At 37.3% G+C, this 26154-nt stretch overlaps 3 protein-coding genes and 22 non-coding genes across 31 annotated transcripts in view; 1 reads left to right on the top strand and 24 right to left on the bottom strand.

The window, feature by feature from the left end:
* Positions 1-2620, top strand: part of LOC111810785 (probable WRKY transcription factor 20) — a 5462-nt gene extending 2842 nt beyond the window's left edge. For 2 of the 3 annotated variants that reach the window (XM_023697568.1, XM_023697569.1), the window contains exons 3-6: positions 463-1003; positions 1112-1274; positions 1383-1541; positions 1950-2620. In XM_023697568.1, coding sequence (XP_023553336.1) covers positions 463-1003; positions 1112-1274; positions 1383-1541; positions 1950-2412 — 1326 coding nt within the window. In that variant the 3' untranslated portion in view covers positions 2413-2620. Of the gene's footprint in view, positions 1-175; positions 339-462; positions 1004-1111; positions 1275-1382; positions 1542-1949 lie in introns of those variants that run through there. The other variant, XM_023697570.1, reaches the window with a different exon arrangement.
* On the bottom strand, positions 2573-5565 carry LOC111810788 (scarecrow-like transcription factor PAT1). Of its 5 annotated transcripts, none has more exons than XM_023697574.1 (2): positions 5476-5565; positions 2573-4498 (listed from the first exon to the last, which is right to left on the bottom strand). In XM_023697574.1, the coding sequence occupies exon 2, from the start codon at positions 4361-4363 to the stop codon at positions 2726-2728; it is 1638 nt and encodes a 545-aa protein (XP_023553342.1). In that variant the 5' UTR covers positions 4364-4498; positions 5476-5565; the 3' UTR covers positions 2573-2725. The 5 variants fall into 5 exon arrangements, with proteins under 5 accessions (XP_023553342.1, XP_023553343.1, XP_023553345.1 ...); XM_023697575.1 differs by having other exon boundaries at positions 2573-4513; positions 5476-5556; XM_023697577.1 differs by lacking the exon at positions 5476-5565 and adding an exon at positions 5370-5469.
* Positions 5566-10958: 5393 nt separating this feature from the next.
* TRNAL-UAA lies at positions 10959-11041 on the bottom strand. Its single transcript has one exon. It is a non-coding gene; the product is annotated as a tRNA-Leu (tRNA).
* Positions 11042-12670: 1629 nt separating this feature from the next.
* On the bottom strand, positions 12671-12753 carry TRNAL-UAA. Its single transcript has one exon. It is a non-coding gene; the product is annotated as a tRNA-Leu (tRNA).
* Positions 12754-12970: 217 nt separating this feature from the next.
* Positions 12971-13053, bottom strand: TRNAL-UAA. Its single transcript has one exon. It is a non-coding gene; the product is annotated as a tRNA-Leu (tRNA).
* Positions 13054-13270: 217 nt separating this feature from the next.
* TRNAL-UAA lies at positions 13271-13353 on the bottom strand. Its single transcript has one exon. It is a non-coding gene; the product is annotated as a tRNA-Leu (tRNA).
* Positions 13354-13882: 529 nt separating this feature from the next.
* On the bottom strand, positions 13883-13965 carry TRNAL-UAA. Its single transcript has one exon. It is a non-coding gene; the product is annotated as a tRNA-Leu (tRNA).
* Positions 13966-14381: 416 nt separating this feature from the next.
* On the bottom strand, positions 14382-14464 carry TRNAL-UAA. Its single transcript has one exon. It is a non-coding gene; the product is annotated as a tRNA-Leu (tRNA).
* A 73-nt stretch (positions 14465-14537) lies between these two features.
* TRNAL-UAA lies at positions 14538-14620 on the bottom strand. The gene has a single exon. It is a non-coding gene; the product is annotated as a tRNA-Leu (tRNA).
* Positions 14621-14885: 265 nt separating this feature from the next.
* TRNAL-UAA lies at positions 14886-14968 on the bottom strand. Its single transcript has one exon. It is a non-coding gene; the product is annotated as a tRNA-Leu (tRNA).
* Positions 14969-15072: 104 nt separating this feature from the next.
* Positions 15073-15155, bottom strand: TRNAL-UAA. The gene has a single exon. It is a non-coding gene; the product is annotated as a tRNA-Leu (tRNA).
* A 104-nt stretch (positions 15156-15259) lies between these two features.
* On the bottom strand, positions 15260-15342 carry TRNAL-UAA. Its single transcript has one exon. It is a non-coding gene; the product is annotated as a tRNA-Leu (tRNA).
* A 377-nt stretch (positions 15343-15719) lies between these two features.
* Positions 15720-15802, bottom strand: TRNAL-UAA. Its single transcript has one exon. It is a non-coding gene; the product is annotated as a tRNA-Leu (tRNA).
* A 791-nt stretch (positions 15803-16593) lies between these two features.
* TRNAL-UAA lies at positions 16594-16676 on the bottom strand. The gene has a single exon. It is a non-coding gene; the product is annotated as a tRNA-Leu (tRNA).
* A 67-nt stretch (positions 16677-16743) lies between these two features.
* On the bottom strand, positions 16744-16826 carry TRNAL-UAA. Its single transcript has one exon. It is a non-coding gene; the product is annotated as a tRNA-Leu (tRNA).
* A 104-nt stretch (positions 16827-16930) lies between these two features.
* TRNAL-UAA lies at positions 16931-17013 on the bottom strand. Its single transcript has one exon. It is a non-coding gene; the product is annotated as a tRNA-Leu (tRNA).
* Positions 17014-17117: 104 nt separating this feature from the next.
* Positions 17118-17200, bottom strand: TRNAL-UAA. The gene has a single exon. It is a non-coding gene; the product is annotated as a tRNA-Leu (tRNA).
* A 260-nt stretch (positions 17201-17460) lies between these two features.
* TRNAL-UAA lies at positions 17461-17543 on the bottom strand. Its single transcript has one exon. It is a non-coding gene; the product is annotated as a tRNA-Leu (tRNA).
* Positions 17544-17747: 204 nt separating this feature from the next.
* TRNAL-UAA lies at positions 17748-17830 on the bottom strand. Its single transcript has one exon. It is a non-coding gene; the product is annotated as a tRNA-Leu (tRNA).
* Positions 17831-18053: 223 nt separating this feature from the next.
* On the bottom strand, positions 18054-18136 carry TRNAL-UAA. The gene has a single exon. It is a non-coding gene; the product is annotated as a tRNA-Leu (tRNA).
* A 104-nt stretch (positions 18137-18240) lies between these two features.
* TRNAL-UAA lies at positions 18241-18323 on the bottom strand. Its single transcript has one exon. It is a non-coding gene; the product is annotated as a tRNA-Leu (tRNA).
* Positions 18324-18427: 104 nt separating this feature from the next.
* Positions 18428-18510, bottom strand: TRNAL-UAA. The gene has a single exon. It is a non-coding gene; the product is annotated as a tRNA-Leu (tRNA).
* Positions 18511-18614: 104 nt separating this feature from the next.
* Positions 18615-18697, bottom strand: TRNAL-UAA. The gene has a single exon. It is a non-coding gene; the product is annotated as a tRNA-Leu (tRNA).
* A 104-nt stretch (positions 18698-18801) lies between these two features.
* Positions 18802-18884, bottom strand: TRNAL-UAA. Its single transcript has one exon. It is a non-coding gene; the product is annotated as a tRNA-Leu (tRNA).
* Positions 18885-21734: 2850 nt separating this feature from the next.
* LOC111810784 (zinc finger CCCH domain-containing protein 18-like) lies at positions 21735-25316 on the bottom strand. The gene is made up of 8 exons (XM_023697567.1): positions 25179-25316; positions 23353-24197; positions 23097-23264; positions 22822-23004; positions 22658-22746; positions 22401-22583; positions 22170-22317; positions 21735-22084 (listed from the first exon to the last, which is right to left on the bottom strand). The coding sequence occupies exons 2-8, from the start codon at positions 24183-24185 to the stop codon at positions 22024-22026; spliced, it is 1665 nt and encodes a 554-aa protein (XP_023553335.1). The 5' UTR covers positions 24186-24197; positions 25179-25316; the 3' UTR covers positions 21735-22023.
* Between the last annotated feature and the right edge of the window lie 838 nt (positions 25317-26154).

Raw genomic sequence — 26154 nt, forward strand, 5'->3', positions numbered from 1 at the left:
TTTTTTTTTTTTTTTTTTTTTTTTTTTTTTTTTTTTTTTTTTTTTTTTTTTTTACATCTAATTCTTCTTTGCTTTGAACTTTTTTTTTCCCCCTACTATTTCCAATCTTCCTGTCAATTTAAGTCTTTGGACATTACTAGTGTTAACATTTCTGTCCTGTACTCATTTGTTTCATTTCAAAAACTATACTTCGAAAATTTATCAATTTAGCTTCAGACTTTCACTCCCCAATTAAAACAGTAACTAAAAGGTCACGTGTCATCGTATGAAAGTTGACATTACCTTTGTAATGTCAGATATAAAGTGGAAGTCTTATTATGTCAGCTTCCTCATGTCCTGTAAGTTCTTTGTTCAAGAATGTACTTGGTGTAGAGACTAGAATTATAGTTTAGCCTATGATTTGAGTGGTGATGTTCCCCCAATTTAGGTGCTTGTTTCCTAATGATTTTCGTTTGCTCCAAGGTTCCTGCAGATATGAGTCATAGAAAAGATGAACAATCTTGTGAACTTCAAGTTCAAGGCCAACCTCAACCATTTACTGCTCCACCCATGACTAAAAGTGAGATCAATGTCATTTCAAATGATTCGAATCGGTCAACCCAGATGGATCCAGTTGCCTCAGGGGCTGCTGTTCCTGATATTGATGGAGACGATTTCAATCATAGTCTGAACACAAATACCAGGGCTCAGGCCGCACAATCTGATCCAAAAGGCAGTGGCAGTCCAGTAGTTTCAGATAGGATATCAGATGATGGATATAACTGGCGGAAGTATGGACAGAAGCATGTTAAAGGGAGCGAATTTCCCCGTAGTTATTATAAATGTACACATCCTAACTGTGAAGTGAAAAAGCTCTTTGAGCGCTCTCACGATGGACAAATAACCGATATTGTCTATAAGGGTACTCATGATCATCCTAAGCTTCAGCCAAGTCGGCGATATTCTGCCAGTGCTTCTGTGAAAGATGGTCCTGATAAGCCTTCACCTTTAACTGGCCAAGATGGTAGAGAAATAAACCTGTGTATTTAGTTTCCATCTTTAATATTTCATAAGTTCGATCCATTTACAGGGTGTTAAGCATGGTTGTTTAATCTATTATATTCCATTTTAGACAGGTCGTGCAGCATATACACTCGGACAGTGCATTCCATTGAGCCAAATGGAACTCCCGAACGACTGGCTGCAAATGATAGCAATACCGAAGGTGCAGGAACAACTCTGCCATGCAAGAACCCTGATGAGCTTGATGACAATGACATAATCTTGAAGCGGAGGTATACTTGTTTACAAGTTAACATGTTCTCCGAGTATTGTGCATAAGAAAAGGCAGCACGCTGTTTTGTTGTACTGTTTGTGAGTTCTGTTTTAATCAAATTCATCAGGAAAATGGAACTTGGTGGTTTTGAGGCATGCCCAATGGTTAGGCCAATTAGGGAACCGCGTGTCGTGGTTCAAACCTTAAGTGAGGTTGATATACTGGATGATGGGTATCGCTGGCGCAAATATGGCCAGAAGGTAGTGAGAGGAAACCCGAACCCAAGGTAAGTTCTTTTTTTCTAATGATGATATGATGCATTGCCAAGTATCTTTAACATTTCTTATAAGGGTGTAGAAATCAATCCCTAATAGACGCGTTTTAAAAACCATGAGGGGCAGCCCGAAAGGGAAAGCCTAAAGAGGACAATATCTACTGGCAGTGAGTTTGGGCTATTACAGATAATATACATTCAAGTATAATGTTATCCATATTTATTGCTCTGGTGATATTATTTATGAAATTCTTTGGAGCTTGCCTGTGTAAATACGTTGAAGAAACCGATATATTAGTACTTAGCTCGCTTTTGCTTTTGTATCCAAATTTTAGCTACAATCATACTGTTGTGCCCTTCCATTGAAGGTTCTGTGTTCTGATGTCAATATTTACCTATTTATCAATTCCAAAAATGCAGGAGTTATTACAAGTGCACAAATGTTGGATGTCCGGTCAGAAAACATGTCGAAAGAGCATCTCATGACCCAAAAGCTGTTATAACTACATATGAAGGGAAACATAATCACGATGTCCCCACTGCAAAAACTAGTAGCCATGACGCTGCAGGCCCATTGAGAACCGCACCATTGAGGTATAGACTCGAAGACAGGGACACCGTAAGCCTTGATCTTGGCGTTGGCATTGGTGAAAATAGATCAAACGAGTACAGGCAGCAGGCTCTCGCTCCAAATGGCAATTTCAACTTCGAAGTAGTTCAAGAAAACTCAGCCCCAACATATTTCAGTGTTCACAATAGAGGTATGAACCAGCATGGACCAAGAGAGAGCTTGAGTGAGAGCCGAAGCGTGGACGTTGTTCCGCTAAACCATTCGTCTCACCCATATCCGCCGAGCGTCGGGAGAATACTAACAGGGCCATAGCCATGAGAATGAGACGCCACCAGTTGCTTTTTTTCCATATGTTTGCCCTTTGTTGTTTATGATCTTATTCTGGCGTTAACTGCGTTCGTTCTAACGTCGCCGTCAATACATGTACAAATATGATATGAACCACCTGGTTTTATTTGTTACACAGGATGTATCTTTACAATGTAATTCAAATACTTGAAATATAAGTATTAATTAGCAACAACTCTTCTAGTGAATACAGATATATCAGTTCTAATGAAATCATCAAAAGTTCATAAGTTCATAGTTTTGAAGTGGGAAGATGTCTTTTACAACTTGGTGGGTATCATATCCAAGCACTAGAGGTAACCAAATTTTGATTCAACCAGCCGAGATATAGAGCCCCATCCCTTTCTTCAAGCGTGTACTTATCACTGTAGTTCTTTAGCAGTGCCTCAATGGTAGCATTGACAAAAGGGCTTAAAGGGTGTGGCTTAAACCCCGCCATGAGGAACCGTGATCTCCATTTTCCGAGAAGTTCATGACGTTCAACTCTTTCGGCTCCTTCACAGGCAACTATGTTTACGATGTCGCGAGCTAAACAGTGCTGCTCCACGTTGATTCGCTCCTTGTGATCTCTTGGGAGGGTAACATCTATGGATTCGAAGATAGCTGTGTAATATTTTAATGTCTGGAGGAAACGGGAATAAAAAGGAGCTGTATTGTTGTTCGACTCGTGCTCGACGACTGTCACAACTTTTGGAGACAAGCTCTTGACCAGCCGCAAGATTCGATCCCGGTGATTCTGACTGCCAACGCTTTCGTCGGGCATATGATGCAGCACCAAGGTAAAACTCACAGCAATGGCTTCACCTGGTTGAACTTTAAGATCTTCGCGTTGAATTTCAGAAGCAGAGCCTGCAATTCCACGGAACTCAAAGGGTACCATTAACGACTCCGCCAAAAGCGACAACCTTTTCCCTACAATCTCGAGCCCCCCTCCTCGAGCAAAAGCGGAAGTGGAATCATCTATGCCTGTAATGGTAACTTTCGGGGGTCCTCCGGGTCGATTTGCAAGAGCTTGCATCAATGTAATCCATTGATTTCCCTGTGCTATCTGGAAATCAATTATGTGAACTCTATTTTCACCTTTAATGGCTTCAGCAATTGCCCCATTTGCTGAAAGGTATCCAAACTTGAAATAAGGGCAAATTTCATAGAGAATGTGCATGTATGAGAGCATCTCAGTACCTATAGGCTCTTTACATCTTAAGGCTTTGCAGATAGAATTGCCTGAAGAGGCTGTCCTTGCAATAAGTGCCTCTAACAAGTAAGCTCCTAAACGCTGGATTGGCTCACCCGAAACCGAGACCATTCCACGTAGCTCCGACACCAACCATTCACCAGTCAACATATCGTTTTCCCCTATTGCTCGTGCACAAGCACAAAGCATCTCTTTCAAATCCTTTCTCGACATTATCTCAGCCACATCTTTCCACCCTGCTTCTTGCACAGGCAATACAGGATCGACTGGATTAGCGACCGAGTAGATGTCAAACCCATCGGTATCCGGTCCAAGCATTGCAGTCTCCAATTCCCTGATTTTGTGCCTTAAGTCATCAGCAGCATCATCTGTTAAACAAGATCTACTGATAGGTGAGCCACAGTTATTGTCGGGAGAATAATACGGGTCTAACGAGTACGAATGGCACTCTTGGTGTGAAGAAGGGCTTCCATTCGACGTGAAGCTAGCAGTCGAGGAAGAATTTTGAGGAGGGTAACCACTAGTTCCCGAGGATGACTCGAGGTTGCAGTACTGTTTGAAAGCCTCAGATGGTAAGTGATTTTGTTCGAATACATCATCAGAGTACAAGCCACCTCCATGGTTCATAGGAGGCCAGTAACACGACCCAGGTTCTTGCGGTGGCTGTTCGTAGAACCTATGAGATTGGTTCGGAACTTTCTTTCTTGACGATTCCTGCATTGGAGATTGACCCAGAGCAACAACAGGACACTTGTGGAAAACAAAAATGATCCGAAACTTATTACAGGCTCTCTCCTTTCGTCAGCAAAATAACCCGTGTTACTTCAATACTTCAGGATCAATTGTTTCGAGATTCTGAGAAAAAACAGCCTAACACGAAATGAGAGTCATAAACTATAGAGAACGATTTGATTTCGAAGCATTAAAGAGTCCTAAACTATGTATTGTGAAAAGAAAAACCCAAGAACAGTTTCGTTTGAGCTTAATTCGCCTACGAAATTACTCATTAGGCTACCGTTCTTATCCATGAACACATATAGTTTTAATGATCATGTTTAATCAGCCAGGTCTACACAAATCAAACTTGGGTATGTGAAGAAATATGTAACCGCTCAAGCTCACCGCTAACAGATATTGTCCTATCTGGCATTTTCCTTTCGGGCTTCTCCTCAAGATTTTAAAACACGTCTGCCATGGAGAAGTTTCCACACCCTTATAAGGAATGCTTCGTTCCCCTCTCAAACCAACGTGGGATTTCACAGAATATAAACGAAAACCAAAAGCTCAAACAGCTTTAGTCTATCATATACACCACAGACCCTAGAGGAAATTGACATACAGATGATTTGTTCTAAAACAGAAAACAATCAAAACATTACAAGAAAAACCCCCATCTGTCCTAATGCTTAACCTTCAAACAGATATCAAGGGATTCCCTTAAGCTCACTCTCCACACAGATATGAACAAGCAGGAAATACCCTTTCCCTCTTTTCTCATACACAAAACCCTGAATCCATGAACATTAATCCAAGTAAAAAACCATAGAAAGGGGGAAAAACTTGCATTCATCAGCTAAACTCATGAAAAGACATAGAAACAGTGAAGAACAAGCTTATGGAATCGAAAGCAAGGGCAAGATCCGCATATTCTCAAGCAAAGCAACAAAAAGAAAGGTGAAGGGGGCGATTAAAACAGCTAAAAAGTGAAGAATCAAGAGGATTTCACCTCAAAAACAAGAGAAACAGCTGATAATTAGCAAAAAGGGTACCCTAATGCACAGTAAAGTAGGAACATCAGTAGCCGTAAAGAAAAAGGGGAAGAAAAACAATACCCAGAAGAAGGCATGGCCGAAGAGAAGGGTAGTTGAGTTCATAAATTGGAATGGAAATTTCAGATATTATCAACGAAAGCGGTGGAACCCATTTATTACCAAACGGAATCGTTTCGCCATTAGATGATGTTTAAGGAAGACCATTCACCAATTGCCCGCTTCACTATTACCCTTACCATTTTAGATTATTACATTTTTGCCACTCACACACCCATAGACAACCACCACAATTTTTTTTTTTTTTTTTAATCCAATCTATTTTTTTTATTATAAATTTAATCTTTTAATTTTAAAATTAATGGATCACAATCTTAAACGACATAAATTTTAAATTTATATTTAAGTAGACAAATTGAAAGTTTAGGAAATTATTAGACACGTTTAAAAGTTTATGGATCAAATAGATATAAACACAATGACTAAACTTATAATTGAGAATTCTTTGTTAGCGGGTCGAGATCCTATCCAAACTTATTTTTAAATAAATTTAATATTATATTATATTTTATTTCTAAACTTATTTTTCAAAAATGATAAAATTATAATAAAAATTTCCATTAATAAAAAATGCGAGGACAATATTTATCTAAAATTAATAACGAAAAAATTTATAGAAACTAATCTTTTTTATTGTCGTAACGAATTTAATATTTATTAACAAATTTTTAGACTTTATCATAATTCATAATTATAGAGATGAAAATTTAAGTAAATATATTCATATGACTCGATAACTCAACCAACTCAGAGTAACCAATCTAAATTATTGAGTTATAGATTAGGTTAAACTTTTGGAAAATCCGAAATTTAGATGATTTGCATGTTAATATTGACCCAACCAACTGTATTTGATGTCTGACAAATCCGAAATACAAAGCCGAGGCTTCGCAAAAGTGAGAAAGTAAGGTGTCGTTTTTTTTTTTTTTTTTTTCCTTAAACAAACATCATATCTGATGTCTCACCCCGACATCCGAAATTGGTCCACACGTTTATTATGTCTTTTACAGCAATAAAAGTGTTAACCTATCCCTCTTTTTTTCCCTTTTCCCATTCTTTAATTATTCATTATATATTGGACAGCTTATTCTTTTTCCTTTTTTTTGAGGTTTAAATTACATATATATAAATGTCACAATCTGCAATATGATTGTGACCCGAGTAAGTCATCGAGGATGATGACTAAGTTATGTGGGGGAGAATGTCACAACCATGCTATGAAAAGAGTAGGTTGTGACCCTCACGCCATGACAAGCAAAGTGGCGTCCCTTATCCGGCCATATGCGGGCCAATATAGAAGAGTGTCATGATGCGATCGAGAAGGACGATGCATCATCCAACACACCACCACGCAAAGTGGGCATAGAAGACATGTTGAGATATATATATATATATATATATATATATATATATATATATGAACGAAAGTAGTAACCAAGTGATATCAAGCTAAGGCTACGGTATCACCGAGATGCGTAGTTTCTTAGGTTTAATTGGATATTATCACGAGTTTGTGTTAGACTTCTCGAAGGTAGCCTCTGTTGAATATGGGACAATGTAGGTGGCCTGTGTTGGTGCAAAATTATGATGTGGACATAATACATCACTCGAGGAAGGAAGATGCAATGATAGATCTCTTAAGTAGAAAAATAACTCGTACATTAGCTTTAACCATGGATGAAACACACATATAGTTTGATTTGGAGCATGTCGAGATAGAAGAACTAGTAGGGAAGTTGATTCATTTCAATAAAGAGATTCTAACTCATCTAGATTTTTTAGCCGGTTAATGTCGGGGCCAATAGATGAGTTATTTCATTCCTTAGATGGTTGTCTACCAGGGGTGTTTATGCATGCCTAAACACCTTTGTAAAAGAACACATAAGTAGTCAAGGGATGAAATTTTGATTGAGGCTCACGACGCACCATTCTCAATACATCCATGTGGAACAAATATGTATCACGATATGAGGAAGAATTAGTGATGACGTAATATGAAAAGAGACATAGCAGGCCTATGTGACCTTTCTTATAGCCATTTGGTGCACCACGATGGAAGTGAGAGGAAATATCTATAACAATAGTTACCAAACAACTATTGGCATGACGTTGTTTGCAGCTCAATATTGACACTAAGACAAGCTAGGAGAGTACTAGTTGTTAAAACCGAAGCTGGTTCAAGCCATAAAAGGATGTCGTCTAAATAATTAGAGAGTGGGTGCAAGATGTGCAAAGTAGACAAAGAAGTTTGGAATCGGTGAACACGTCTATATAAACTAAGTAAAGGCACTACAAGCGAGATAAGTGGTGACACTTGCATGAGCGTGGATGGAAAAATGAGATGGGTTTAGCCTAGAACGTTGATTCCTACACACATATAACATTTTCTACTCAAGATAACGATACAAGATGAAGTAAAAGATAAGATGTTCCTTCTTCTCGTGTTCTTCCTTGAATGTAGGGCTGAAATGGACTATTTTTCCACGTGTCGATTATGAATACTTGTCTGTGGTCCCAATTTAAACAATGAGTTCCCACGTGTGAATAAGCTGCTTTCTAAGGGAAACAATACCATAGCAACAATTTTACTTGAAACATTCGTGCAAACCAAAGTCTTATTAAAGCCTCATATGCATTGCAGCTACACGTACAAGGCATTAATTCCAACAACGTCCAAACTATATAAATTGGATCGAGTCGATCAAATTATCGGGTCGTTAAATATATTTATTGTAACTCAATTAGTAATATTAGAGATGGTTGACATTTTGTCCTGTTTTTCCGACCATCCACGTTTGAAGCCAATAAACTTCCACGTAGCATTGCTTTCTTTTTGGTTGGAAGAATTGTTCAAGTTGGTCAAAGTCAAACGTCTTTTGCTTTTGTTTGTCTGCAAATTTCTCGCTGTTTTGTTCCAAATTCACACCAAAATTCTTTTAGGACCAACGTCGGTAGATTACTGTCGTAAGCAGTTATGTCATGTTGTTGTAATTATTATTGTTTTTTTTATTTTAATTCCAAGGTTTAAACGTGGACGTAAATATATTAATTTCTTAAAATGTCGATAAAATATCGATAATACGTTGATATTCATATTGTTTGAAAATTTTAGTTTGTAAAAATGAAATTGAATTTGTATCGATAAGCTAATTCTTCTTTCTCGGACGTGTAGTAGGTCTTGATTTCGAGGTTGAATTTTTAACTTCGCTCTTATTGATATTTTTGGTTCGGCCTTTAGTTCGTTGATATGTTTAGATGAGTATTGAATTATTGACATCCTACTAAGTAACGTTTTTGAATAAGGGCGTGGCTCGATTATTCGTCTTCTTGAAAATTCAATCGATGTCTTCAAGTTTGATACTTCGAAGATTTTTCAACTTTTTTCATAAAAATCTTTAAACCCTAAAAGAGATTTTAGACTGATCTTAATTATAATATTTTAATATGAAATTGAATTTACTACGTGAATAAAATACTCGAAACCATAAGCAACAATCCTCTCGAGTAAGCCTCACGACTGTAAATCGAGAAATTCTTTCTCCACATGGCACTAAACGACTCCGTTCTTGTTCCTACAACCTTTTGAGGGAATTTTGAGCAACTTTCATAAAGGATTCGAGAGATAATACCTAGTGGATCATAAGTTCTCGTTCGAGCTTGCAAAAGTGCGTTTAGGTTAAAATTGTTCCTCAAATTTGAGCTTGTATCGAGCTTGACGGAAGAAGTTTTTACACCATTAGCTTCACTTCAATATGTGGAACAAAATTCATGAAATAATCGAGGGTTGAGGAGGCTTGGATCAAGTTAATCGAATGAATAAAATTTTAGGTAAGTTTTCGACTTAGAATATTCTTGAACGAATTGAGAGTTAAAAGTCAATGGATGATTGGGACGAGTTTGAGTTAACGAATGTTCAAAATAATTCTCCCTTGTTTTAGGTTCGGTTCGGTTCAAATGATCATAAACTTAAGTTGAGGCCAATTAAAATTTATAGATAGAATTATACATATGTTAGTATACAGTTATCTTCTTATATTAAAATAATACTGGTTCGTGTAAGTTCAAAATATTTAAACGAAATAAGTTTGATGACCCTCCATCCTCTGAGAATTTTTAATATATTGAAGATAAAATGTAATGTGGGCGGTGCATGGTCCGGTAAAGTGTTCGGATCGTGGCAGCGTGGGCGGTTCGCTGCCTGCGACGTCACGAGAAGTCCACTAAACCTTATCATTTAGAGGAAGGAGAAGTCGTAACAAGGTTTCTGTAGGTGAACCTGCGGAAGGATCATTGTCGATGCCTAAATATCAAACGACCCGTGAACGTGTTTACAAACTTTTTGTGCCGAGGGGAGCATTTGTGCCCCCTCTAATGCCTAAACAAAAAACGGCGCAAGTCGCGCCAAGGAGCTCAAACGAATAAGTTTGCCCCCTACCCCGGTCTCTTTTGTAAGTGAGGAATGAATCTTATGTTAACATTTTGTGATTAAAATACAAAAATAGATCTTAAGTCTTCCCCCTTAACCTCACGATGAATCTTATGTTAACATTTTGTGATTAAAATACAAAAATAGATCTTAAGTCTTCCCCGTTAACCTCACGATGAATCTTATGTTAACATTTTGTGATTAAAATACAAAAATAGATCTTAAGTCTTCCCCCTTAACCTCACGATGAATCTTATGTTAACATTTTGTGATTAAAATACAAAAATAGATCTTAAGTCTTCCCCCTTAACCTCACGATGAATCTTATGTTAACATTTTGTGATTAAAATACAAAAATAGATCTTAAGTCTTCCCCCTTAACCTCACGATGAATCTTATGTTAACATTTTGTGATTAAAATACAAAAATAGATCTTAAGTCTTCCCCCTTAACCTCACGATGAATCTTATGTTAACATTTTGTGATTAAAATACAAAAATAGATCTTAAGTCTTCCCCGTTAACCTCACGATGAATCTTATGTTAACATTTTGTGATTAAAATACAAAAATAGATCTTAAGTCTTCCCCGTTAACCTCACGAGCAAACCAACTAGATTACTAACAAAAATTTCAACACAAAAAAAGTTCGTTACGTTTATAGAGAATTTCAAGGATGTGTTGGCTATGGGGTTCAAACCCATGCACACTTATGTGCAAAAGATCTTAAGTCTTCCCCTTTAACCTCTCGGGCGGCTATGAGGTTTAAACCCATGCACACTTATGTGCAAAAGATCTTAAGTCTTCCCCTTTAACCTCTCGGGCAAACGAGCTTGCTTAGCTGACAAAAATTACAACACAGTAAAAGTCAGTGGTAAGATACGTTTATAGAGAAATTCAAGAACATGCTGGCTATGGGGTTCGAACCCATGCGCACTTATGTGCAGAAGATCTTAAGTCTTCCCCCTTAACCTCTCGCGCAAACGAGCTTGCTTCGCTAACAAAAATTACAACACAGTAAAAGTCAGTGGTAAGATACGTTTATAGAGAAATTCAAGAACATGCTGGCTATAGGGTTCGAACCCATGCGCACTTATATGCAGAAGATCTTAAGTCTTCCCCCTTAACCTCTCGGGCAAACCAGCTTGTTTAGCTAACACAAATTACAATACGGTCAATTGTACGATATGTTTGTAGAGAAATTCAAGAACATGCTGGCTATGGGGTTCAAACCCATGCGCACTTATGTGTAGAACAGTCTTCCCCCTTAACCACTCGCGCAAACGAGCAAGCTTCGCTAACAAAAATTACAACACAGTAAACGTTAGTGGTAAGATATGTTTATAGAGAAATTCAAGAACATGCTGGCCATGGGGTTCTCGAACCCATGCGCACTTATGTGCAGAAGATCCTTAGTCTTCCCCCTTAACCTCTCGCGCAAACGAGCTTGCTTCGCTAACAAAAATTACAACAAAGTAAAAGTCAGTGGTAAGATACGTTTATAGAGAAATTCAAGAACATGCTAGCCATGGGGTTTGAACCCATGCGCACTTATGTGCAGAAGATCCTAAGTTTTCCCCCTTAACCTTTCCGGCAAACGAGCTTGCTTAGCTAACAAAAATTACAACACAATAAAAGTCAATGGTAAGATACGTTTATAGAGTAATTCTTGGACATGCTAGCTTTGGGGTTCGAACCCATGCGCACTTATGTGCAGAAGATCTTAAGTCTTCCCCCTTAACCTCTCGGGGAAACCAACTTGTTTAGCTAACAAAAATTACCACAAGGTCAATTGTACGATATGTTTGTAGAGAAATTCTAGAACATGGGCTATGGGGTTCAAACCCATGCGCACTTATGTGATCAAGTCTTCACCCTTAACCTCTTAGGCAAACCAACTTGTTTAGTTAACAAAAATTACAACATAGTTAATTGTACGATATGTTTGTAGAGAAATTCAAGAACATGCTGGCGATGGGGTTCGAAACCATGCGCACTTATGTGCAGAAGATCATAAGTCTTCCCCCTTAACCTCTCGAGCAAACCAGCTTGTTAAGCTAACAAAAATTACAACACAGTTAATTGTACGATATGTTTGTAGAGAAATTCAAGAACATGCTGGGTATGGGGTTCGTACCCATGCGCACTTATGTGCAGAAGATCTTAAGTCTCCCCCCTTAACCTCTCGGGCAAACCAGCTTGTTTAGCTAACAAAAATTACAACACAGTAAAAGTCAGTGGTAAGATACGTTTATATAGAGAAATTCAAGGACATGTTGGTTATGGGGTTCGGGGTTCGAACCCATGCGCACTTATGTGCAGAAGATCTTAAGTCTTCCCCCTTAACCTCTCGGGCAAACCAGCTTGTTTAGTTAACAAAAATTACAACACAGTAAAGGTCAATTGTACGATACGTTTGTAGAGAAATTAAAAAACATGCTAGCTATGGGGTTCGTACCCATGCGCACTTATGTGTAGAAGATCTTAAGTCTTCCCCCTTAACCTCTCAGGCAAACCAGCTTGTTTAGCTAACAAAAATTACAACACAGTAAAGTTTAGCTAACAAAAATTACAACACAGTAAAGGTCAATTGTACGATACGTTTGTAGAGAAATTAAAAAACATGCTAGCTATGGGGTTCGTACCCATGCGCACTTATGTGTAGAAGATCTTAAGTCTTCCCCCTTAACCTCTCAGGCAAACCAGCTTGTTTAGCTAACAAAAATTACAACACAGTTAATTGTACGATATGTTTGTAGAGAAATTCAAGAACATGCTCGCTATGGGGTTCGAAACCATGCGCACTTATGTGCTGAAGATTTTAAGTCTTCCCCCTTAACCTCTCGGGCAAACCAGCTTGTTTAGCTAACAAAAATTACAACACAGTTAATTGTATGATATGTTTGTAGAGAAATTCAAGAACATGGTGGCTATGGGGTTCGAACCCATGCACACTTATGTGCAGAAGATCTTAAGTCTTCCCCCTTAACCTCTCGGGCAAACCAGCTTGTTTAGCTAACAAAAATTACAACACAGTTAATTGTACGATATGTTTGTAGAGAAATTCAAGAACATGCTCGCTATGGGGTTCGAAACCATGCGCACTTATGTGCTGAAGATTTTAAGTCTTCCCCCTTAACCTCTCGGGCAAACCAGCTTGTTTAGCTAACAAAAATTACAACACAGTTAATTGTATGATATGTTTGTAGAGAAATTCAAGAACATGGTGGCTATGGGGTTCGAACCCATGCACACTTATGTGCAGAAGATCTTAAGTCTTCCCCCTTAACCTCTCGGGCAAACCAGCTTGCTTAGCTAACAAATAATACAACACGGTCAATTGTACGATATGTTTGTAAAGAAATTCTAGAACATGCTGGCTATGGGGTTCGAACCCATGCACACTTATGTACAAGAGATCTTAAGTCTTCCCCCTTAACCTCTCGGGCAAACCAGCTTGTTTAGTTAACAAAAATTACAACACAGTAAAGGTCAATTGTACGATACGTTTGTAGAGAAATTCAAAAACATGCTGGCTATGGTGTTCAAACTCATGCGCACTTATGTGCAAAAGATCTTACGTCTTCCGCCTTAACCTCTCGGGCAAACAAGCTTGTTTAGATAACAAAAATTACAATACAGACAATTGTATAATATGTTTGTAGAGAAATTAAAGATCATGTTGGCTATGGGGTTCGTACCCATGCGCACTTATGTATAGAAGATCTTAAGTCTTCCCCCTTAACCTCTCGGGCAAACCAGCTTGTTTAGTTAACAAAAATTACAACACAGTTAATTGTACGATACGTTTGTAGAGAAATTCAAAAACATGCTGGCTATGGGGTTTGAACCCATGCACAGTTATGTGTAGAAGATTTTAAGTCTTCCCCCTTAACCTCTCAGGCAAACCAGCTTGTTTAGTTAACAAAAGTTACAACACAGTAAAGGTCAATTGTACGTTACGTTTGTAGAGAAATTCAAAAACATGCTGGCTATGGGGTTCGAACCCATGCGCACTTATGTGCAGAAGATCTTAAGTCTTCCCCCTTAACCTCTCGGGCAAACCAGCTTGTTTAGCTAACAAAAATTACAACACAGTAAAGTTTAGCTAACAAAAATTACAACACAGTAAAGGTCAATTGTACGATACGTTTGTAGAGAAATTCAAAAACATGCTGGCTATGGGGTTTGAACCCATGCACAGTTATGTGTAGAAGATTTTAAGTCTTCCCCCTTAACCTCTCAGGCAAACCAGCTTGTTTAGTTAACAAAAGTTACAACACAGTAAAGGTCAATTGTACGTTACGTTTGTAGAGAAATTCAAAAACATGCTGGCTATGGGGTTCGAACCCATGAGCAGTTATGTGTAAAAGATCTAAAGTCTTCCCCCTTAACCTCTCGGGCAAACCAGCTTGTTTAGCTAACAAAAATTACAACACAATAAAAGTCAGTGGTAAGATACGTTTATAGAGTAATTCTTGGACATGCTGGCTATGGGGTTTGAACCCATGCGCACTTATGTGCAGAAGATCTTAAGTCTTCCCCCTTAACCTCTCGGGCAAACCAGCTTGTTTAGCTAACAAAAATTACAACACAGTAAAGTTTAGCTAACAAAAATTTTTGTAGAAAAATTCAAAAACATGCTGGCTATGGGGTTCAAACCCATGCGCACTTATGTGCAGAAGATCTTAAGTCTTCCCCCTTAACCTCTCGGGCAAACCAGCTTGTTTAGCTAACAAAAATTACAACACAGTAAATTTTAGCTAACAAAAATTACAACATAGTAAAGGTCAATTGTACGATACATTTGTAGAAAAATTCAAAAACATGCTGGCTATGGGGTTCAAACCCATGCGCACTTATGTGCAGAAGATCTTAAGTCTTCCCCCTTAACCTCTCGCGCAAACGAGCTTGCTACGCTAACAAAAATTACAACACAGTAAAAGTCGGTGGTAAGATACGTTTATATAGAGAAATTCAAGGACATGCTGGTGGTTATGGGGTTCGAACCCATGCGCACTTATGTGCAGAAGATCTTAAGTCTTCCCCCTTAACCTCTCGGGCAAACCAGCTTGTTTAGCTAACAAAAATTACAACACAGTAAAGTTTAGCTAACAAAAATTACAACACAGTAAAGGTCAATTGTACGATACATTTGTAGAAAAATTCAAAAACATGCTGGCTATGGGGTTCGAACCCATGCGCACTTATGTGCAGAAGATCTTAAGTCTTCCCCCTTAACCTCTCGGGCAAACCAGCTTATTTATTTAACAAAAAATACAACACAGTAAAGTTTAGCTAACAAAAATTACAACACAGTAAAGGTCAATTGTACGATACATTTGTAGAGAAATTCAAAAACATGCTGGCTATGGGGTTCAAACCCATGCGCACTTATGTGCAGAAGATCTTAAGTCTTCCCCCTTAACCTCTCGGGCAAACCAGCTTGTTTACTTAATAAAAATTACAACACAGTAAATGTCAATTGTACGATACGTATACCCATGCACACTTATGTGCAGAAGATCTTAAGTCTTCCCCCTTAACCTCTCGGGCAAACCAGCTTGTTTAGCTAACAAAAATTACAACACAGTAAAGTTTAGCTAACAAAAATTACAACACAGTAAAGGTCAATTGTACGATACATTTGTAGAGAAATTCAAAAACATGCTGGCTATGGGGTTCGAACCCATGCGCAGTTATGTGCAGAAGATATTATGTCTTCCCCCTTAACCTCTCAAGCAAACCAGCTTGTTTAGCTAAAAAAATTACAACACAATAAAAGTCAGTGGTAAGATACGTTTATAGAGTAATTCTTGGACATGCTGGCTATGGGGTTCGAACCCATGCGCACTTATGTGCAGAAGATCTTAAGTCTTCCCCCTTAACCTCTCGGGCAAACAAGCTTGTTTAGCTAACAAAAATTACAACACGGTCAATTGTACGATATGTTTGTAGAGAAATTAACAAAAATTACAACACGGTCAATTGTACGATATGTTTGTAGAGAAATTCAATAACATGCTGGCTATGGGGTTCAAACCCATGCGCACTTATGTGCAGAAGATCTTAAGTCTTCCCCCTTAAACTTTCGCTCAAACGAGCTTGCTTCGCTAACAAAAATTACAACACAGTAAAAGTAAGTGGTAAGATATGTTTATAGAGAAATTCAAGGACATGCTGGCTATGGGGTTCGAGCCCATGCGCACTTATGTGCCATACTGGCTATGGGGTTCGAGCCCATGCGCACTTATGTGGAGAAGATCTTAAGTCTTCCCCCTTATCCTCTTACGTTTGTAGGAAAATTCAAAAAGATGCTGGCTATGGGGTTCGAACCCATGCGCAGTTATGTGTAGAAGATCTTAAGTCTTCCCCCTTAACCTCTCGGGCAAACAAGCTTGTTTAGCTAACAAAAATTACAACACGGTCAATTGTACGATATGTTTGTAGAGAAATTAACAAAAATTACAACACGGTCAATTGTACGATATGTTTGTAGAGAAATTCAAGAACATGCTGGCTATGGGGTTCAAACTCATGCGCACTTGTGCAGAAGATCTTAAGTCTTCCCCCTTAACCTCTCGCGCAAACAAGCTTGCTTCGCTAACAAAAATTACAACACAGTAAAAGTCAGTGGTAAGATACGTTTATAGAGAAATTCAAGGACATGCTGGTTATGGGGTTCGAACCCATGACATGCTGGTTATGGGGTTCGAACCCATGCGCACTTATGTGCAAAAGATCTTAAGTCTTCCCCCTTAACCTCTCGGGCAAACAAGCTTGTTTAGCTAACAAAAATTACAACACGGTCAATTGTACGATATGTTTGTAGAGAAATTCAAGAACATGCTGGCTATGGGGTTCAAACCCATGCGCACTTATGTGCAGAAGATCTTAAGTCTTCCCCCTTAACCTCTCGGGCAAACCAGCTTGTTTAGCTAACAAAAATTACAACACAGTAAAGTTTAGCTAACAAAAATTACAACACAGTAAAGGTCAATTGTACGATACATTTGTAGAGAAATTCAAAAACATGCTGGCTATGGGGTTCAAACCCATGCGCACTTATGTGCAGAAGATCTTAAGTCTTCCCCCTTAACCTCTCGGGCAAACCAGCTTGTTTAGCTAACAAAAATTACAACACAGTAAAGTTTAGCTAACAAAAATTACAACACAGTAAAGGTCAATTGTACGATACATTTGTAGAGAAATTCAAAAACATGCTGGCTATGGGGTTCAAACCCATGCGCACTTATGTGCAGAAGATCTTAAGTCTTCCCCCTTAACCTCTCGGGCAAACCAGCTTGTTTAGCTAACAAAAATTACAACACAGTAAAGTTTAGCTAACAAAAATTACAACACAGTAAAGGTCAATTGTACGATACATTTGTAGAGAAATTCAAAAACATGCTGGCTATGGGGTTCAAACCCATGCGCACTTATGTGCAGAAGATCTTAAGTCTTCCCCCTTAACCTCTCGCGCAAACGAGCTTGCTTCGCTAACAAAAATTACAACACAATAAAAGTCAGTGGTAAGATACGTGTATAGAGAAATTCAAGGACATGCTGGTTATGGGGTTCTAACCCATGCGCACTTATGTGCAGAAGATCTTAAGTCTTCCCCCTTAACCTCTCGGGCAAACCAGCTTATTTAGCTAACAAAAATTACAACACGGTTAATTGTACGATATGTTTGTAGAGAAATTGTTCAAACCCATGTGCACTTATGTGCAAAAGATCGTAAGTCTTCCCCCTTAACCTCTCGCGCAAACGAGCTTGCTTCGATAACAAAAATTACAACATAGTAAAAGTCAGTGGTAAGATACGTTTATATAGAGAAATTCAAGGACATGCTGGTTATGGGGTTCGAACCCATGCGCACTTATGTGCAGAAGATCTTAAGTCTTCCCCCTTAACCTCTCGGGCAAACCAACTTGTTTAGATAACAAAAATTACAACACAGTCAATTGTACAATATGTTTGTAGAGAAATTAAAGAACATGCTGGCTATGGGGTTCGAACCCATTCGCACTTATGTGCGAAAGATCCTAAGTCTTCCCCCTTAACCTCTCGGGCAAACCAACTTGTTTAGTTAACAAAAATTACAACACAATAAAGGTCAATTGTACGATACGTTTGTAGAGAAATTCAAAAACATGCTGGCTATGGGGTTCAAACCCATGCGCACTTATGTGCAGAAGATCTTAAGTCTTCCCCCTTAACCTCTCGGGCAAACCAGCTTGTTTAGCTAACAAAAATTACAACACAGTAAAGTTTAGCTAACAAAAATTACAACACAGTAAAGGTCAATTGTACGATACATTTGTAGAGAAATTCAAAAACATGCTGGCTATGGGGTTCAAACCCATGCGCACTTATGTGCAGAAGATCTTAAGTCTTCCCCCTTAACCTCTCGGGCAAACCAGCTTGTTTAGCTAACAAAAATTACAACACAGTAAAGTTTAGCTAACAAAAATTACAACACAGTAAAGGTCAATTGTACGATACATTTGTAGAGAAATTCAAAAACATGCTGGCTATGGGGTTCAAACCCATGCGCACTTATGTGCAGAAGATCTTAAGTCTTCCCCCTTAACCTCTCGGGCAAACCAGCTTGTTTAGCTAACAAAAATTACAACACAGTAAAGTTTAGCTAACAAAAATTACAACACAGTAAAGGTCAATTGTACGATACATTTGTAGAGAAATTCAAAAACATGCTGGCTATGGGGTTCAAACCCATGCGCACTTATGTGCAGAAGATCTTAAGTCTTCCCCCTTAACCTCTCGGGCAAACCAGCTTGTTTAGCTAACAAAAATTACAACACAGTAAAGTTTAGCTAACAAAAATTACAACACAGTAAAGGTCAATTGTACGATACATTTGTAGAGAAATTCAAAAACATGCTGGCTATGGGGTTCAAACCCATGCGCACTTATGTGCAGAAGATCTTAAGTCTTCCCCCTTAACCTCTCGGGCAAACCAGCTTGTTTAGCTAACAAAAATTACAACACAGTAAAGTTTAGCTAACAAAAATTACAACATAGTAAAGGTCAATTGTACGATACGTTTGTAGGGAAATAGAAATTCAAAAACATGTTGGCTATGGGGTTCAAACCCATGCGCACTTATGTGCAGAAGATCTTAAGTCTTCCCCCTTAACCTTTCGGGCAAACCAACTAGTTTAGCTAACAAAAATTACAACACAGAAAAAGTCAGTCGTAACGTAAGTTTATAAAGAAATTCAAGGACATGTTGGCTATGGGGTGCGCACTTATATGCAGAAGATCTTAAGGCTTCCCCCTTAACTGTTGGATCGGTATGGCAACCCTAGAGGGGGGTGAATAGGGTTTTAAAGATAAAAGTATTTAAACGTGATTAATTTTTCTAATGATGAAATTTTTTACAAATAAGTAGAAGATGATAATTACTAGAACAAAATAACTCAAGTCAAAACAATTTTCAAGTAGAACATGCAAAAAAATCACAATAATAATTTTGATATTGAATAGAAAAGAGTTAGAAAATATGACACCGTAGTTTTATAGTGCTTCGGTCAAACTCGACCTACTTCACTCCCCAAGCGCCTCTTGAAAATTTGAATAAAGAACTTTCTCGACTCTTTCTACGGATCAGAGCCAAACCGCTACACCGCTCTTTGTACGAGTTCAAGAGCAGACTCAATCCTTTCCACAGCGCAGGATCAAACCGGTACAAGTATTTGAATTTTGGTAGTAACACACCACAACTCTATCAAAGAATAAATTTACAATTTGAAGCATTCACAACTATTTTCTCACCATACAATAAAAAATCTCTCTCAAGAATAAGATGAATAAAAATAAAATTGGAAGCTTGGAGAGAGAAACAAACAATAGATACTTTGAACAAAGGAGGATACGAGAATTTATAGAAGTTGTGTATTTAAAATGTGGAGGAAGATGAGTTTATACGGGGAAGAAAAGTGACAAAATGTAGGAATTAATTTTGACATTCGATTGTGTTAGGAATAATGGAAATTGGAGATTAAAAGTAAATAAATAAGAAAATTTTCAAAATTCATTTTTTAAAATTTTTTAATATAATAATAATAAAAAGAAATACTCAGTCAAATAAAAAATTCAAAATTTATTAGAAATATAATAATATAATAATAATAAAAATGAGTACCTACCAAAATTTTAAAATATAATAATATAATATAGTAATAATAAAAAGCGATGGGAGTAACGGTTAAATTCAAATTTATATTTTGTAAAAATAATTTTATTTAGAAATATAATAATAAGAAAAATTTCACAATTTATTACTCTTCCAAAATTATAAGTGTCATACTTTGATATACTCTTATTTGTCCATCATATTTATTTTGTTGCCACATCATCACCTTGGATATGTTATTCCAAAATTATAAATGTCATACTTTGATATACTTTGATTTGTCCATTATTTTGACGTCGAGTATGTTGTCTCGACTGTAATTTCTTCGTTTTAGCTCTGATTTGAGTAATTGAAAGTCGTTGAAATCGTTATTCTAAAAATAGTTAATAATTAAAAGTAGGTTTGTTATCATTAAAATATAAATTTTTGATTGAAATTAATTAAAATGAGATCAAGGGCTAAAAAGCCACATTAATCTCTCGGGCAAACTAGTTAGTTTAGCTAACAAAAATTACAACACAGAAAAAGTGAGTCGTAACATACATTTATAAAGAAATTCAAGGACATGCTGGCTATGGGGTTCAAACCCATGCACACTTATGTGCAAAAGATCTTGAGTCTTCCCTCTTAACCTCTCATGCAAACAAGCTAGTTTTCGCTTAGGTTCGAATGACCCAAATGAAGTAAATCAAAATTAGTGTTGACCAAGGGAAAGAAATAAATCAAATGGTCTAAATTTTCCTAACAACGTAGGTGTGTGGAGAAAAAGATCGAAAAAAATCACTAAATTCAAATTAGATGATAGAATATACAAGACGATGATGACGATGATTTTCTAAATTCAGCCGAAGACATTGAGGATGTCTAATCCTCGAATGTACAAGTGTACAAGAACAAAGAGTGTGGATAGTCCGATTGAATCCTAGAAATCGAAGGAAAGAGAGATGTTTGCATAAGTCATCAGTGGACAGTAAAAAAAACGTTAGATATATTCTTTGTCTCAAAAAGAACCTAATCTCTATTGGTCGGATAGTATGCAACAAAGTTTGGGAAGAGTTCGTTGAAGATTGAGAAGGTGGTAGATGCAAAAGCACAGAGACAAAAGGAACCGATCTTTGAATACCGATCTTTGAATAGAAAAAATAGTAGATCAGGATCCCAAATGAGTTGGCTTATTCGAAAAAAGTCGTATTCGTTGGAAGATCTATATCGTGTCACATGTTTCCACTCTACAAGAACTCCGAATCATTCTCTTCATCAAAAATGATTCGCTTTGTATATGAACACGATCGTTGAAAATGATCCACTCTAAAATCTATGGAAATGGTCCATATAGATGTTCCATCACTTAACAAATCAAAGTTTTACATGAAAAGCTGAGATTGAAACTTGAAGATCAAATGCTTGAGGTTTAACAATAGAGGAGAGTACAACAAGTCGGAATTCAAAATAGTTCCCAGTAAAACAAGACAAAATGGTGTTGATGAAAGGATGAACATAACATGAATGAGCTGAGTGGTCAAAGAGTATGAGAATTCATTCTGGATTATCAAACACATTTTGGGTCAATGTTGTAAATACGACAGTCTACTTGATCAATAGAAGACCGTTAATACTCCTGGAGTTCAAGAGGAATTCCGGCTACTTGACAACGGGCTTACTATTTTATGAACAAAAAACAAAGAATTAGAGTTTTATTTATTCATTGCATGAAGATTCCAACAACATTTCACAATCTTTGAGAAGATCGATGTTTTGTGGTTCCTTAATCCTTAAAAACCACAACATTCTATGTTCCTATTTCTCTCCTCTCTTCTTCTATAACTAAAATTATTCTTAAAAAAAATAAAAATTAAAAATTAAAACCTTAGAATCTTCGTACATGTAAAATTAGTGCATTACATTTTATTATCATGAGCTGATTTGACAATCCTATGTTTGTGTCACTGTCACTTACTGATGTTCCTATGTGTTGTTGTTTCCTGTTCCAGACTCAAATGGGCTGTCTGGTAGATTGTATCCTTCGCTGCCAACAAACAAACAATCCCAATTAACATCATCATCATCATCCATTTCTTCACCATCAACCTCATCTCGGATTCGCCTGTTACCTGTCGTCGAGGTTCAGCTCGGGGTGATTCCAAGCCGCCGCGTTCCGGGGTGGTTTTTGTTCATCGACTATCGAGCTACACCCCGAACTAGAGCCAGACCCCGGGCCGGAGAAACTTTTCATAATGTTCATCATACGATCAAAACTCTCTGTTCTTGGGAAAGTGAAATTCTGTGTAAGAATCATTATAAACATGAAGAATTGAGAGAGGAGAAAGCTTGTTGTGATTAACCTTCTGGAACTGGAAGTCTTAGTTCTTTCATCTGATAGCTGAAGTACGAACAATTCGTAGCAGATTTCGGCATTAACGTCATCTCGGTAAAGCTCCGTTCGACTTCGAGTGCGTGTTGTTGTTGTTGTCGTCGTTGTTGTTCTTCGATTCTTAGCCTCAGCATTGTGGAGGCAGAATCATAATCTAGAATGATTGTGTTATAAACGATATGATAAGAATAAACGAGACAAGCGACAAATCGAATCTCTCGTACTTACTAGAGTGAAGCTGCTCGGGTTCGAGGTTGTTATAGTGTGAAGAAAAATAAGCTTGCTGTTGTTGTTGTTCAATCCTATCTTGGTTCTTCCTGAATCAAATGAAACCATGTATTAAAAATCGAAGGCAATCATACGTGCTCGGGATCGAAGGTAGTGAGTAAAACCTTTCCAAAAGCTTGGACTTTTCCCTATAAGGTTTCACGAGAACTCGAGCCCCGCAAATTAAATGCTCGCTGTCCTCAGACAAGATTAGTTTCACTGTCTCGACGCTGTGAAACGTCACGAACCCGAACATCCTTCTTTGTTGACAAGGGATTCTTACATCTTCAACTAGTCCATAATGGATACTACATTGACACAAACAAGGTTAAGTGCAAATTTGAGACAGTAATAAGCCAAAAGGCAGAGACATAATAAACACAAGCATTTAGCATTTTGCCTGAAGTAATCAGAAACATCATCTTCAGTGAAGCTGCTATCAGCTGGAAATGTCATATATATCTGTCGTGCGCTACTAACGGTCGGACTCGTGTCGTTCTTGTCCTTCCGATGGTCGATGAATTTCAAAGCGTCTTCTGCTAAAATGACAGAATGTTGCCCATGAGGCCTGAATGACATGGAAATTACAAACCAAAGATAAGCATATACAAACCCATCACTACTAAAATCAAGTCGAAACCGAAACCGAAACCGACCTGTCGATCACCTGAATGCTGCTTTTCAAACGAGTGAGGAGTTTCGTTAAGCTAAAACCCGATTTACCATGCCTCTGACTCTCAGTCAAGTATCCTTCTGCTTGAAGAACTTTACCATACTTCTCATAGTAAATCATTGGCAGTGAAGCAATTGATATAGGACTAGCTCGTCTCGATCTAAGAAGCTCAACGATTTCAAACTCCAACCGCTCGAGCGAACCAGGCCGAAAAACATGATCATCATTGACATCATACATCTGAGAAAAGCTCCCAGGCAGCATTTGGCTGCTATGAAGATACCTACAACTATTACCATGCTTGCAATTTCCTTTGCTGTAATAGTGACATATCCTCGGCTGATACTCGACCACGGTCGAGTAATGTCGGGCAGTTCTGGAACTGAACTTGTTAACCATTGCAGCATTCTCAACATAGCTACAATCATAGCTCGAGAGACCATGGTTCGGCGGTTCGATATGATCGTCTAAACAAAAGAACTGAGCTGGATTTTGTAGTTCATACATAGAATCAGGGTATACTGGTATGTGACTGTCTCTAATGGCAAAAGGAGGAAAAGCTCCCAGGGACGGGGACGGGGGCGGGGGCGGGGGCGGGGACGGGGACGGCATCGATCTTAAAGCTAATAGATGCAGCTGAGTCTTCACTAGCTGAACAAGTTGTTGGATATGATGGTCGGGGGCTAGTGCTAAGCGAGCCATTTCTTGATCATGATGATCATGAAGAAGTATAAAACAAATGATGTCCTCAACATTGTCTGGATCTATTTTACTGATTCGATGGAATACAATTCTTCTGTACTCCGAAAACTCCATATGGATTCAACACTACAATGAAATAAAAATACGAATTAAATGCGAAAGAATGCCAGAGAAATGAATCGAACCCAAGATGGAAAAATCATAATCACATTCCATAATTTGTCCTAAACAAAGAAAAAACACTAATTTCTTCAAAAAAAAAAAAAAAAAAAANCGGTGTTTTGTCTCAATTTCATAGAATTCTTTAGAAATTTTTGAAAACCCATTTGAAAAAACATCATAACAATCGGATTAAACTACAAAAATCTTCAAAAAAACATAGGATTCTTTAGAAATTTTTCAAAAAACCAAAAAAAGATACAAACTTTTGAAAACCCATTTGAAAAAACACATAAGAATCGGATTAAACCAGAAAAATCTTCACAAAAACATAAAATTGTTTAGAAATTTTTCAAAAAATCAAAAAAAGAAGCAAACTTTTGAAAACCCATTTGAAAAAACATCATAACAATTGGATTAAACCAGAAAAATCTTCAAAAAAAAAACATAGAATTCTTCAGAAATTTTTTAAAAAAAGAAGTAAACTTCAGAAAACCCATTTGAAAAAACATCATAAGAATCGGATTAAACCAGAAAAATCTTCACAAAAACATAAAATTCTTTAGAAATTTTTCAAAAAACCAAAAAAAGATGCAAACTTTTGAAAACCCATTTGAAAAAACATCACAACAATTGGATTAAACCAGAAAAATCTTCAAAAAAAACATAGAATTCTTTAGAATTTTTTCAAAAAAACCAAAAAAAAAAGAAGCAAACTTCAGAAAACCCATTTGAAAAAACATCACAACAATCGGATTAAACTACAAAAATCTTCAAAAAAGTGCAAAAAGTACCAAATCTGGGAGATTTATACAGAAAAAAAACCAAACTCGAATTTTCTTTTTGAATCTCTGTGATGAAGAACAGTTCATGAGAAGAACAGAAGCCAGAAAAAGGAACGAATTCGTAATTAAATTGATGAAAAGATGAAAATAAAAAGACACTTACATAGTTTTTGAACTGAGTAATTTGAATTTGGAAAACTTGAAGCTGCTTAGCTTTCCTTTTATACATGAAAATTACAGCCACAATTATTTGAAACAGGGTGAAATGAGGCAATAATTTTTGCTTGAATATCGAACTGGACTGTAACTGAAACAAGATTTTTTCATTTCCGGAATTACAAATTCACCCTTTTAACCAAAATTCGGAAAAACCAAGAAAAAAACTCACAACAAAACCACACATGTCGGCAACCTGCAACTCTCCCAGTGACAGAACAGACTCACTTCATTATTTTTGTCTCTTTTTTTCATTAAAATGATCATGAAAAAACCTGAGCCGTTGGATTGTTTGTTGTGATTCACAAATTAAAAGGCTTTTTTTCTTTTAGTTTATGTATTTTTAAGAACATTTTATCCATTTGACCCAAGACAAGAAACCACTTGTTCCTTAAAAAAGAAAAGATTTAATTTTTATTTTCTTGTGTAATTAATGATTTTGGATTATTTAATTTTGGTGAGGGGTAAAATGGGGAGAGTGAAAGTTGGGTTTAGTCAGAGAAAGAGTAGGAGAGTGGGCTATTCAAAAGGCTTGATGGGAGGAAATTTTGAAGTCAAAATTTTTAAGTACAAAAATATCTTTCAAATTTTATAACTTTAAACATCGGATCTCAACCTAAATTAAGATTTTGTAAATGTTTGTTGTTTAACATCTATTTAATAATGCTTAAAAAGTTAGATGATCCGATAAAAATCTGATCAACTCAATCCAATTGGTATCGAGGTTGGGAGAATTGGGGGTACCGAGGTTGGGAGAATTGGGGGTACCGAGGTTGGGAGAATTGGGGGTACCGAGGTTGTGTTACTGGGTTAAGTTCAAATGAATTGGGGGTTCCGAGGTTGGGTTACTGGGTTAAGTTCAAATGAATTGGGTTACTAGGTTAAGTTCATGGGTTCTCCTCAATTATATTGGGTTGAATGGA

Source organism: Cucurbita pepo, chromosome LG14 (genome assembly GCF_002806865.2).
Source record: "Cucurbita pepo subsp. pepo cultivar mu-cu-16 chromosome LG14, ASM280686v2, whole genome shotgun sequence".
Taxonomy (NCBI): domain Eukaryota; kingdom Viridiplantae; phylum Streptophyta; class Magnoliopsida; order Cucurbitales; family Cucurbitaceae; genus Cucurbita; species Cucurbita pepo.